Source organism: Nannobrachium achirus (assembly GCF_963921795.1).
Source record: "Nannobrachium achirus genome assembly, chromosome: 3".
In the NCBI taxonomy this organism is placed as follows: domain Eukaryota; kingdom Metazoa; phylum Chordata; class Actinopteri; order Myctophiformes; family Myctophidae; genus Nannobrachium; species Nannobrachium achirus.
In genome coordinates, this window is record NC_137812.1 from 65,466,811 (window position 1) to 65,479,919 (window position 13,109).

Sequence of the window (13,109 nt, forward strand, 5' to 3'; positions counted from 1 at the left end):
GGGAACCCTGTGAAGCATGACTTGGATTTGCTTTGCCTCTGTAGAAACTCGACCAAGATCTCAATGAAGTCAAGACTCGCGTTGAGGAGCTCGACAAGAAATACTATGAAGTAAAGAACAAAAAGGATGAGTTGCAAAGTGAAAGAAAGTAAGAAAAACCTCTCTCCCCATCTCTTTGAATAATATGAATCTTAGTCACGACTTTGATTAACTCAATGCACCATTGTAGCATCACTCGATTCAGATGAGTCAACCCTGCACTTGACATTAAGCTGGAAGGTTGAATTAAACACCCCCTTAGACCTAAATGCTGTTTCTGCCCGCCAACTTTTTTTCCCCCATATCGGGGCATTGTCTCTTGAATGTCACTTCGATCCCTTTAAACATTGAGCTTTATTTATATCACCACAATCTCTCGAGACAAGAGTCAATGATGGCTACGCCAAAGGAAGAGAGACAGACCGAGTGGGCGTCCCCCTTTCTTTGACAACAGCTTGCCAGATTGATATCGCCATAGAAGGATGTCTCAGTTCTCTTGTTTCCTTAATTGCAGGAGGAACCGTTATGTGAAATGTTCAGTTTTTGAGGGGTGTGTGATTTGGTAGCGCTTCAGTATCCCCAATACCAGATAATTCTGAGAAGTAACATTTTAGAAATGATTCATGTTCTTTTTATTACCTACTGCAATATCTCTCCTTATAGAGCATCGCAGTGAGGTGTCGGAAGCAAGCTGGCCATTCATATTTACCATAGGGTTTTTCATTATCAGCCACAAAGTCGTAGCAATTCAATGTACACTTACCACTAGGCTGGTGGTTGTAAAATGGTTCCATATGCTCCTGTAGAACTCCCAAGTATGTATGCAATCACTCTAGTTTTAGTAAAAACACGTTTTAATCAAGATCGCACGGAGAAGAACTGCATTTCCCATACTGCTAAACGTAAAAACGACGTCTGTGATTGGTCTAGCTTCTTCTTCTTTCACATATCTTGCGGTTACCGCGGAAGTAGCTTACTGCCCCCTGTCTGCCCGGCAGATTATTGCACATCAACAGAACTCCGTGAGCGAATACTTTCTTTTACAATATGATGCACTGTGTTAAAGATGACGACAAGAGAGTCCACAGAAATGATAATCACTACATTTCAGGCCATATGCTGGCCTGGATAACTAAACTGAGCGTGATTTAACGGCTATATTTCAGGAAACAACAACAACATTCGCTATGCATTCTGGGAGTGTAGTTTCCGCAATTTAAAAAATAATGATGTACACAGTCTTGTACCCTGCCCTTTTTTTCAGCTTTCGAATTAATCTTTGCATTTAAAAAAAATTGAATATTGTCATGATTCCTCTCCAGCCGAGGTGGCTTTGTCCAAGGCTTAAAAACGTTTAAATAAATACTTTATGAAATGTCTATGCAAGAAATGAATGGAGAAAACGCTTCCAACACCAGAGTGAGGACGGGGTGGGGCTTCAACTGCGATGCTCTATTGCCGTTAGTGCAGAAATACTCTGCACTACCAAATCAAGAACATTAAATGTTCTCCTCGGATGTTCTATAAAAACACCCTCATTTCAGCTGCTCTTTTCCGGCAGTTTTAATATTGTGCTGGTGAAATGTTGAGGCTTAGTGCGCTCCGGTACTTAGCTACATGTCTGAGTAGTAGAGCCTGATGTCCTCTGGCAATGTCATTTAGGCTTTTCTAAAGACCCAGCTCATAAATAAAGATGACCTGCAAGCCTGCAGGTCTTTAGAACACCAAAAGTACTTCTCAAAATGAACTATGTTTACAGAAAACTCATTTTAGAAATAGTTGGTTATTCCTCTTGTCTTTATTTTTCCCTATTTTGAAGCGTTGTGTAACAGTTTTTTCCTGAAACGTGCTACATAAATCTTTCTCTTTAAACCTGTAATACAAACTATAACGCTACTCTAGTCAATTTCTAAATGTAAGGAAAGTAAAGAACGATGGGGTTTGGTTTTATTCCTCTCGGATCACATTCCTGATTTCCTGTCCGTGTGGACGTCATTGTTGTGTGCTGGAGCTGGGTGTGATATAACGGTGTGTGTGACTTGGCTCTGTCTGTCCGTCCAGCTACCTGTGGCGCGAGGAGAACGCAGAGCAGCAGGCCCTGGCAGCCAAGCGGGAGGACCTGGAGAAGAAGCAGCAGCTCCTCAGAGCTGCCACTGGCAAGGTCTGCGTCTTCTTGGTGCACGTTCGCATAGCTTAAAACCCATTCTGAACGGGGTACATGTTATGGTGTATCATTATTTTATGCTTTAACTACTGAAAAATAGCAGATATACAAGCTCACAGCGCGGCACCGAGTGCCGCGCTGCGAGCTTGTAGATCTGCTATTTTTGAAAAATAGTGAAAATTAGAATTTTGACCCGATTCTCTAAGTGTCTTTTGAAACCTAAGGTTTTTTGAAAAACCTATGTTTCTATGGAAGCAAATCTGGCCAGCAATCGTCAAAGAAAAGGTCCTTTTCACTCAACTGGAGCTCAGTTAGTCTTATTCTTGAGAGACTACTATGTCAGTGGTTCTCAAACCTTTTCATGTGAAGGACCCCCAAAATGATATTTATTTGGCCACGGACCCCCATCTCAAAATATTTAGTTCCAGGGACCCCCCAGAAGCAGCAAAATTTGAGTTACAGACGTTCGCTTTAAAAAATACATATATTCAAAGATTTGCACACATTTTCACGACTTTTTCAAAAATAGCAGATCTACAAGCTCGCAGCGCGGCACTCGGTGCCGCGCTGTGAGCTTGTATATCTGCTATTTTTCAACAGTTAAAGCATTCAATAATCCTAGGCCTAAATGGGTTAACCACCGGGGTACCTGATGCTCAAAGTCCCCAAGATGCGTTCACGCACAAACTCCAATCACACAAAGACCAGTGGTTCTCAACCTTTTCGGGCCGTGACCCCACCCAACATATTTGTACTTGGGACCCCCACCCTGATAGGCACTTTGATTACATTTTGTTTGACTCGTTCCGCACAGAAATATTGTGAAAATAGCTGGTCTTCAAGCTCTCAACGCCTTGTGTTACGAGACGTTGAGAGCTTGTACATCGGCTATTTCCCCCCCCCTATGTGCGGACCCCCCTGGGGTTGAGAACCACCGTATAAGACGACACTTAAAAACCCAGGACAGGTTTATCGTGCCACAGATGTGTCATCGCAGACGCACACACATAGACATTATCTTTGTCACATAAGACGACGGGAGCCAATGGCTTGCTGACTGTGCCATTACCACACTTAACTCTTATACTGCTTTGGACGTTCCTGTTCGCCCCAATTCCCAAGAGACCTCCGCGCCAATACGGCGCTTGTTCGCGTTCGTTCGTTCGTTCATTTACCTTGTTGAAGCTGATGAGGGGTCGCTCCGCCGTGTACTGTAAACACATTTTCCGCGGTGATGGTGTAAAAGATCCATTATGCGTTAACATCAACGGAGACCAATTCACTTCCTTGTTGATTTCTCTGGCTGTGAGGCTCTGTGGCCAGTGACTGGTCTGAATGCACGTAACAGGCAAATCACATTCATTCTCAGCATGACGCCGCCCTCTGCTGCCTGGCAGACCAAAGTGCACTATTGCACAATCAAAAAAAAAAAAAATGTCTATCTATCTACTATAACGTCGCAAAGGTAAGCCGCTTTTTGATGGCACCAGACCCAATAAATAAATAAATAATCTGGCAGTAGGAGAGTTAAACTGACTGCCATTGTTCCATACAGTGGTAGTAGATGGTAGAATCATACCATTCATCCACTCTCACACTGCATCGTGCAGTAGTCAGGCAAATCTCCATAATATGACTCCCTATCCTCTGATTCCAATAACTGCCACTCGTTGCCTCCAGATAATATCAATCAAATACCAAAATCTGTCAGATGAAAGGATTCTTTTCAAAGTACTCTGGGCATTGATGTCTTTTTTTTCCGCTCCTCTATTGGTCTTACATGACTCATATTCTCCCCAGTGCCTTTCGCTACTCCATTAAGAGGGTGCACTCGTGTTATTATATATATATATTTTTCAAGGATTTATCGTGGGCATTTATATATATTTCCCCCCCCCCCCCCCCCAGCTATTTCAAAGATAAGACCGCTGGCTGTGAGAGAAGATCACACATACTGTAAATGTTAACCCATTTAGGCCTAGAATTATTGACTGCTTTAACCAGTGAAAAATAGCAGATATACAAGCTCACAGCGCGGCACCGAGTGCCGCGCTGCGAGCTTGTAGATCTGCTATTTTTGAAAAAGTCGTGAAAATGTGTGCAAATCTTTGAATATAATGTATTTTCAAAGCGAACGTTTGTAACTCAAATTTTGCTTCTGGGTGGTCCCTGGAACTAGATATTTTGAAATGGGGGTCCGTGGCCAAATAAATATCAGTTTGGGGGTCCTTCACATGAAAAGGTTTTGAGCACCACTGACATAGTAGTCTCTCAAGAACAAGACTAACTGAGCTCCAGTTGAGTGAAAAGGACCTTTTCTTTGACGATGGCTAAGCCAGATTGCTGAAATAGAAACATGGGTTTTTTTCAAAAATCTTAGAAGGATTCAAAAGACACTTATAGAATCGGGTCAAAATTCTAATTTTCACGATTTTTCAAAAATAGCAGATCTACAAGCTCGCAGCGCGGCACTCGGTGCCGCGCTGTGAGCTTGTATATCTGCTATTTATTTTATATTTAAAGCATAAAATATTGCGTCATATTGTGTTCAGGCCTAAATGGGTTAAAGCTGTTATTTCAATCTGTGACCTTGCGGTTCTTTCATTAGTTGACTGCGCGTTCGTGCGTGTGCACATGCGTATTTATGATATACCCTCTGAAAAAACCCTGTGAACACACACACTGTGTATTCCCAATCAGACTATACAGTTCGCGTGAGTTTTGACAAGTGATAAATGGAAAGAAAAACTGATTTGTTTTTTACAAACAAGGATCCTTTCATGGGTTTATAGTTTGCGGGCGCTTCTACATTACCTGCTGACATTGAAGGTAATTAACCTAAACGGTTCTACAATAGTAATACTGTCAAGTTGGAGCGATACTGACGAGACTTCTCTGTTACTTTCTGATTCAGTCAAACAAGATAAGAGTCCGTTTCCTCTGTAAGTGGCCTAGTTTGGCCTTAAATTTCATTCTAGAGGGCATTATAAGGTCTTAATAGAAATTCTTAAATTTAGCTTTATGATAACTGCAGTCAGAGGTTTTTCAATTCTAACCATTGAAATGATATGAGGGATTTAAAAAAACATCAAAGGGCATAAAGGAAGCAAGGGACATTGTTCTTTTTTTTTCTCTTCCTTCCTGTCTCTTTAGGCTATTCTGAACGGTATTGACAGCATCAACAAGGTTCTGGAGCATTTCCGCCGGAAGGGCATCAACCAGCATGTCATAAATGGATACAACGGCATTGTCATGAACAACTTTGAGTGTGAGCCTGCTTTCTACACCTGTGTGGAGGTGACAGCTGGTACTAGGTAAGGTCTTCAAAAGGCGCAGTGCTCTACTGCTCAAAACAGATTTTCTGTGTATTATTGACTGTAGTGGCTAAGTAAGAAATACTGAACGCTACGGCACTAGATGTGTATTCTTGTGTATTGACTGTAGTGGAGGTCCCACCCTAATTTACAGTCCAGAATAAAGCCATAATAAGAAATAATGTGTTTGTAATTAGAAATAATATGTTTTCATTAGACAGAAACAAACACAGTTATACCGTAATCATCCCTACATTATGTTCTAATTAGAAATCGAATAAAGGCTCGAACACACTGTCCCACCTTTTGAGCCGATAGTGCTGTCGCCGACCATTTTTGGCGCTCGCCGACAAAAACGGCGATCTGCCGCAATATCGGGCTGCTCGCCGAGGTTTTGCTCGGTCTGTGTGAAAAACACTGCGAGAAGATCCGGCCGCGATTATAGCGCTCGGCGATTTCTTCCCGAGCGTATCTAGATATCCAGCTATTGATTTTTGTCTCTGTCGCAAACTGGACATACAGTATGAAAGAGGTTGCACACCTTGAAAGGATCCGTGTTAAATGATTAGAACATAATGTAGGGGTAATTATGGTATAACTGTTTGTTTCTGTCTAATGAAAACATTATTTCTAATTACAAACACATTATTTCTTATTATGGCTTTATTCTGTCTTATTCTGTACTGTAAATTAGGGTGAGAAATACTGAATGCTACGGCACTAGATGTGTATTCGGAATTGTCTGAGTTTCACGTTTTTAATGCAGCCGATAGTGCTGTCGCCGACCATTTTTGGCGCTCGCCGACAAAAACGTCGATCTGCCGCAATATCGGGCTGCTCGCCAAGGTTTTGAAAAACACTGCGAGAAGATCCGGCCGCGATTATAGCGCTCGGCGATTTCTTCCCGAGCGTATCTAGATATCCAGCTATTGATTTGTGTTAACACATCTGGTGCCAACCCAGAGTTTCCCGAGTTTGGGCCGTTTTTGAAGTTTTTTATTTTTTTTATTTTTTTATTTTTTTTTTTAATTTTAATTTTTTTTAAGTTTTTGGGACCTCCAGAAATTTATTGGGCATGATCGCGATCGCAAAATTGCGTGTTTAACCCCCATACCAACCCATTCTTTCAAACATGGCAGCCATGTTTGTTTACATCTGAAGAAAACATAATGGCTGATAATTAATCATGAATGCCTGAACGGATTTCCAAGCGGATTTTTTTGTTTGAAAGCTGTGAACAGTGTGCACACACGTGGTGCATCATCTAGGCATGGGCGTGCACGATCCGTGCACTATAAATTACATGGAAGTCTATGGAGACCATGGCATCGCGGGACATTGAAGAGAAAAAAATCACTGCAACATAAGTGTTAATCTCTACTGAGAATGATTTGTGTGGCTGATTCATGTCGTCCTGGCCTTTGCATTCTCCGGTGGTTTACCCTCTTCTGTTTCCTCCATCCTCCTCCCAGGCTGTTCTACCACATTGTAGAGACTGACGAGGTGAGCACCAAGATCCTCATGGAGTTCAACAAGATGAACCTGCCTGGAGAGGTCACCTTCCTGCCCCTCAGCAAGCTGGACGTTAGGGACACGGCCTACCCAGAGACAAACGTATGGGCGCCATTTATTCTCTTTTACAAAGCGGTGGCCAAAATGTAGGGCTGTTACTATCCATAATAGTTTTTAGCAATCATTCTATCGATAACCTTTCCTATTCAATCGAGAATCAAGTTCTGTTTCCATTATTAACTAATCTGTGCAAATGCGTTTGCTGCAAATGTTCACCTATTTCCACTAAACTATTATGTACAGACTAGGGATGCTAAGGTATCATGTGGTTAATATGCTGATGATCTTACTAACCTGGTGCCTAGGGCTGCCACCATTACTGTTTGGCTTGTAGGCTTTGAAGTTGCACATGGCAGATATGACACATAACCTCAATATACAAAGACATGACAGGCATATTTGACAACTTTATACTTAAAAAAGAACATTGATAGCGGAAACAGCCGATCTACAAGCTCACAACGACACGCTGTGATATTGTAGATCTGCTATTTATTAGCAATTATGTCAAATAATTGTGATCAGACGATTGTGTAATAATTGTGACAGCCCTGCCTCATGCACATCCAAACCTCTCTTTGTCCTTCAGGATGCCATTCCTATGATCAGCAAGCTGCGCTACAGCGTCCAGTTTGACAAGGCCTTCAAGCATGTGTTCGGGAAGACCCTGATCTGCCGCAGCATGGAGGTGTCCACGCAGCTGGCCAGAGCCTTCACCATGGACTGTATCACTCTGGAGGGTATGTCCACACTTTAGGTTCTCTCTCACAATATTTTGTACATCACTGGGCAAGCCAAAATCTCAAGACATACCTGTATACCGTATACCGGCGCAATTAGCCAGTCTACAAGCTCACTATGTGTTGCGATACAAGCTTGTAGATCACCATTCACCATATGATGAACAGATTGAAAGTGGTTCCATCCAACCGCTTATCCGGAATCGGATCGCGGGGGTGACAGTTCCAACAGAGATTTCCAGTGTTCTCCTGAGCAACATTTTCCACTTCCCCCGGGGGAATCCTGAGGTGTTCCTCGTCCAGTGTGGAGATGTAATCCTTCCATCTGGTCTTTGGTCTGCCAAGGGGTCTCCTCCCAGTGGGGCGTGAATAGAGGACCTTCCTAGGGAGACGCTCGGGGGGGCGTCCGGTTAAAATATATCTTTTGGGGGTTTTAAAATGTATCTATGTATTGAGTAATGTGCTGCTGCTGATATAGTAAATAATACCAAATTCATAACTTTCTGTATTTGTAGTTTATATTGCAATAATGTGTGGTTGTCACTTGGAATGGAAAAGTCATTGTTAACACAATTAGTGCTGCAGGGTATGAAGGGTTAACTTTTCTTTGACGCCACGCAGATCTGCCCATTAGCACACGCTCTTATTGTGAAAGGGTTAGCCTGGAATGTGTGTACACACACGGACTGTTGAATGACATCAACGATTACGTCATCTAGTCACATGACATGTGTCATGTGACAGTGTGTCATGGCGGCCGCCAGGCTTGCCTTGCTATTGCTGTTTGGAGCTGTGCTTTGGGTTTAAAAGTCTTATTTGGAGTAAATGAAGTCTCTTTATGGGCCTCTCCATTGACTTAACATGGAGGAGCTTCACTTCGCGTGCACGCCCAACGTGCATTTTAAACAAATCGCGGACATTACCGATGCGGCCGCGACCGGAGCGACATACTGTAAGTATTATTACATTTACTGTAAATACAGTAAGATTGACGGTGAGCGCTGTCAATGGCGTCGTGTAGTCACCGATTTTAATGACGGTGAGGATCGTCAACAGCAGCAGAACAGTTAAGAATGTCTGGGAACCCATCATATTTCGGATTATTATATATTAAAATGGCAGTGTTCGTGTCCAACACATTCATGTCTGTCCCATCCCCTCCCCCAGGTGACCAGGTGAGCCACCGTGGAGCCCTGACAGGAGGCTACTACGACACCAGGAAGTCCCGCCTGGAGCTCCAGAAGGACATGAGGAAGGCTGAGGAGGAGCTGGGCGAGCTGGAGGCCAAGCTGAACGAGAACCTGCGCAGGAACATCGAACATATCCTTTCTTTGTTTTTTGATTAGAGTCTTTAGCGCGCCAGCCGTTTAGATGTTTTACTTCAGATTTATTAAATTAAATGGTCTTCTTTTCTAAGTGACACCCACGTGCATGTGTTTAAGAATGGGATTCCACCGGTACCCTGAAAGTGATTTCATACTGAGCTACACAGGCTTGACTTTGTGGTTTAGTTGTATCATTGATTTTTCTTGCAGGAATTTCTTTTGAAATCCTGTATGGTAGGTAAGAAAGAACAAAGTAGAAGTTTTAAGAAAGCATCATTTAAATGTTAATGAGACAACAACCCTTTTGAGAATTATGTTTTTGGAGTTCATTCTCTCAAACTTTACAGTACAACTTGTTGTCGACCTAACTTTACAGTACAACTTGTTGTCGACCTAACTTTCAGACAGAATTCAGCAGAAATAGACAATCTATTAGCTCAGTGTTTAGTTATTGTCCTTAAACGTCTCTCGCCTTAACTCTCAAATACCTGGAACGTGCCCGAGTCGCGCTAGATTTTAACCACTTTAACCACTATTTTATGCCTTAACGATTGAAAAATAGCAGATATACAAGCTCACAGCGCGGCACCGAGTGCCGCGCTGCGAGCTTGTAGATCTGCTATTTTTGAAAAATCGTGAAAATGTGTGCAAGTCTTTGAACATCTTTGACCCGATCTTTGACCCGACTTCTAAATCCTTCCTCTAAATCAGTGGTTCTCAAACTTTTTCATGTCAAGGACCCCCAAAATTACAGGTATTTGGCCGCAGACCCCCCATCTCAAAATATGTTGTTCCAGGGACCACCCAGAAGCAAATATTTGAGTTACAAACGTTCGCTTTTAAATAGATATATTCAAAGACTTGCAAAGAAAAAACATGATTTTTCAAAAATAGCAGATCTACAAGCTCGCAGCGCGGCACTCGGTGCCGCGCTGTGAGCTTGTATATCTGCTATTTTTCAATGGTTAAAGCAGTCAATAATCCTAGGCCTAAATGGGTTAAACGTCTCTTTAGCGAAGTCTGAAGAGGTTTCAATATAGAACCAGGCATTACTCATTCTCTGGACGTTTAGGCACAGTTGTTTTCAACTCAATGACTCATGCGGCGGTCTCAAACGCTTCACTAAAAGGCTATCTGACCATCATTTTCCACCGGTTATGTTTGACGCCACATTATGATTGACGTCACGTTTAAGATTATCCGAGTCGGATGCACATGCAGTTGAATACTTAATATTACTAACGGAAGGGGATGATATCAATCTGCAAAGTAACTGTAAAATAGGAGATTGAATGAGTTGTATATGGCAGGGGTTTTCAAAGTGGGTGAAAATATTTTGTATCATTTTAAACTTGAAGTACAAGGACTAAATATTTTTAGTCAGTTCTAACCGAAATGGCTATTATCTCAATGTTTTCCTCGCAACATAATTGCTAAAATATGCTATGAATATGAGATGCTGGGAGTGAAAACTATGAATATAATGTAAGGGTACCTCGGGCCAAAAAGGTTTGGGAACCCCTGGTATATGGATACAGTGACATTGTGAAGTTAAACAAACATTGGTATGTTCTTAATCTCATATGCCTTAACTCTTTCCCAGTCTCCGCTAAAATGGCTTATTCTCAGATTAGCCGGGAATTTTTATTATTGTATTATGATCTAGAGTGCATTCATTCATTCAAGCCATCGGCACATCTTCACATCCCATGTGATTCTTTTTGTTTTGTTTTCGTCGGATCATGCTTACTTACCCAGCGAAGATTCTAACTCCCCATTGGAATATAATGGCGATTTGGCGAATCCTTCCCCCCCCCGGGAAGCTTCGCGTGCGCGTTTCGTGCACGTCAATGTGGTCACAATCAATGATCTCGGTATGTACCATAACTCCAAGCATTTTCGTTTCAATCGGCTGCGTCAAAGTTGCTAAGCTAGCAAGGCTGTGTACACAGCAAGTCCATGACAAAAAAACACCGATCCTCCTCTGGGCCCTCCCCCCGCCTCCTCGCACGCAGATGGGGTGTGCCGATATGTTGGGTAAGCCGGTCTGGTGATAAAAAAGGTGTGCCGATAATTTTTTTTTTATCATTATCATTTATTGCGTTTTTAATCACCCTGTGCGTATATGTGCGATCAGGCTTGGCCAGTCTTGCGCAATAGTGCGTATATGTGCGTTCAGACTGAGAAAGAGTTAAGAGCTGGAGGAAGAGAATCATAGCGCTGCACACACACACTTTAATTTCACAATCTACTGTATATGCAAGACTGCAGTGTACATTTATATTCAGTGCGTTGCATGATTGTTTCAGTGTTGCCTAGCCCAGTGTTTCTCAACCACTGTGCCTGGGGACCTTTGGTGTGCCCATGAGAAGGGTCAAGTGTGCCCCTTGAAACTGCTTGAAAGCCAGTATTGTATTTATCATTTTCAAAATGATTTAAACTAGTGAAAACAGCCGATCTGCAAGCACACACACAACTGCAAGGCGTTGTGTGCTTGTAGATCGGCTGTTTTCACTACTGTTGCGCGACTGCCTTGTATGAATGAAGCAGGGCTTTACTTTGCGAAGAAACGTACACATTTGAAACTTGGAGATACAAGGTTTCTTCCTGACAGTGACGATATTTACACCTCCGTATTATGTTGGTGTGCCCATGGATTCTTGGGACGTGAAAAGTGTGCCCATGCAGAAAAAAAGGTTGAGAAACACTGGCCTAGCCTATATTACACCGCGGTGACTGACACAGGCAGTCTGGCTTTTTGTTAATGTGGATTAAGGATTAAATCCGTTCGGGTTATGTAGCTACCTCGATCTCCGTAGGAGGCCGACATAGGGCCGAGGGGGAGTGGGTCTCTTCAGGCCAAGGATGATTAGCCCATTTAGGCCTGAACACAATATGACGCAATATTTTATGCTTTAAATATAAAAAAATAGCAGATATACAAGCTCACAGCGCGGCGAGCTTGTAGATCTGCTATTTTTGAAAAATCGTGAAAATTAGAATTTTGACCCGATTCTATAAGTGTCTTTTGAATCCTTCTAAAGTTTTTTTGAAAAACCTATGTTTCTATGTCAGCAATCTGGGCCAGCCATCGTCAAAGAAAAGGTCCTTTTCACTTGACTGGAGCTCAGTTAGTCTGTTCTTGAGAGACTACTATGTCAGTGGTGCTCAAACATTTTCATGTGAAGGACCCCCAAAATGATATTTATTTGGCCACGGACCCCCATTTCAAAATATCTAGTTCCAGGGACCCCCCAGAAGCAAAATCTGAGTTAACAAACGTTCGCTTTAAAAATACATATATTCAAAGATTTTGCACACATTTTCACGACTTTTTCAAAAAGTGCCGCGCTGCGAGCTTGTAGATCTGCTATTTTTCACTGGTTAAAGCAGTCAATAATTCTAGGCCTAAATGGGTTAGTATGTTGGGTTGCAAAAGGCCAGAGTCGTGACTCACTCATGTTGGAGTTGGTAGAGACGGAGGGATCAGATCAGGGGGGGATTTGCATTGCATGTGTTCACTTCCGTACGTACGGGTCTGCTTATCAGCATGTTTGTGCACCTGTTTGCATGTAGCGGCTTTACTCACAAATAACCTTTTGTGTGTTGGTCAGCAGGTACGTCACGCCTGGCCTGTGTGTGTGTGTGTGTGTGTGTGTGTGTGTGTGTGTGTGTGTGTGTGTGTGTGTGTGTGTGTGTGTGTGTGTGTGTGTGTGTGTGTGTGTGTGTGTGTGTGTGTGTGTGTGTGTGTGTGTGTGTGTGTGTGTGTGTGTGTGTGTGTGTGCGCGCGCGCGCGTGTGCGTGTGTGTGTGTGTGGGAGGGAGGGAGGGAGGGACGGCTTACTCGGTTGGATGACATGATGACAGCCCTTGACTCCTGCGGAGGTGAGGCAGAGCACACATCAATTATTTAAAAGCGTGCTGCTGTTCATGATCCACCTCTGCCCTTTAGATAA

At 42.8% G+C, this 13,109-nt stretch overlaps 1 protein-coding gene across 3 annotated transcripts in view; it reads left to right on the top strand.

Annotated features, from left to right (window-relative positions):
* Window positions 1–13,109, top strand: part of smc3 (structural maintenance of chromosomes 3) — a 48,876-nt gene that overhangs the window by 14,074 nt on the left and 21,693 nt on the right. For all 3 annotated transcript variants that reach the window (XM_080721517.1, XM_080721519.1, XM_080721518.1), the window contains exons 14-19: window positions 45–148; window positions 2,101–2,200; window positions 5,357–5,517; window positions 6,990–7,131; window positions 7,679–7,829; window positions 8,997–9,147. In XM_080721517.1, the coding sequence (XP_080577643.1) occupies window positions 45–148; window positions 2,101–2,200; window positions 5,357–5,517; window positions 6,990–7,131; window positions 7,679–7,829; window positions 8,997–9,147 (809 nt within the window). The remainder of the gene's footprint in view (window positions 1–44; window positions 149–2,100; window positions 2,201–5,356; window positions 5,518–6,989; window positions 7,132–7,678; window positions 7,830–8,996; window positions 9,148–13,109) is intronic.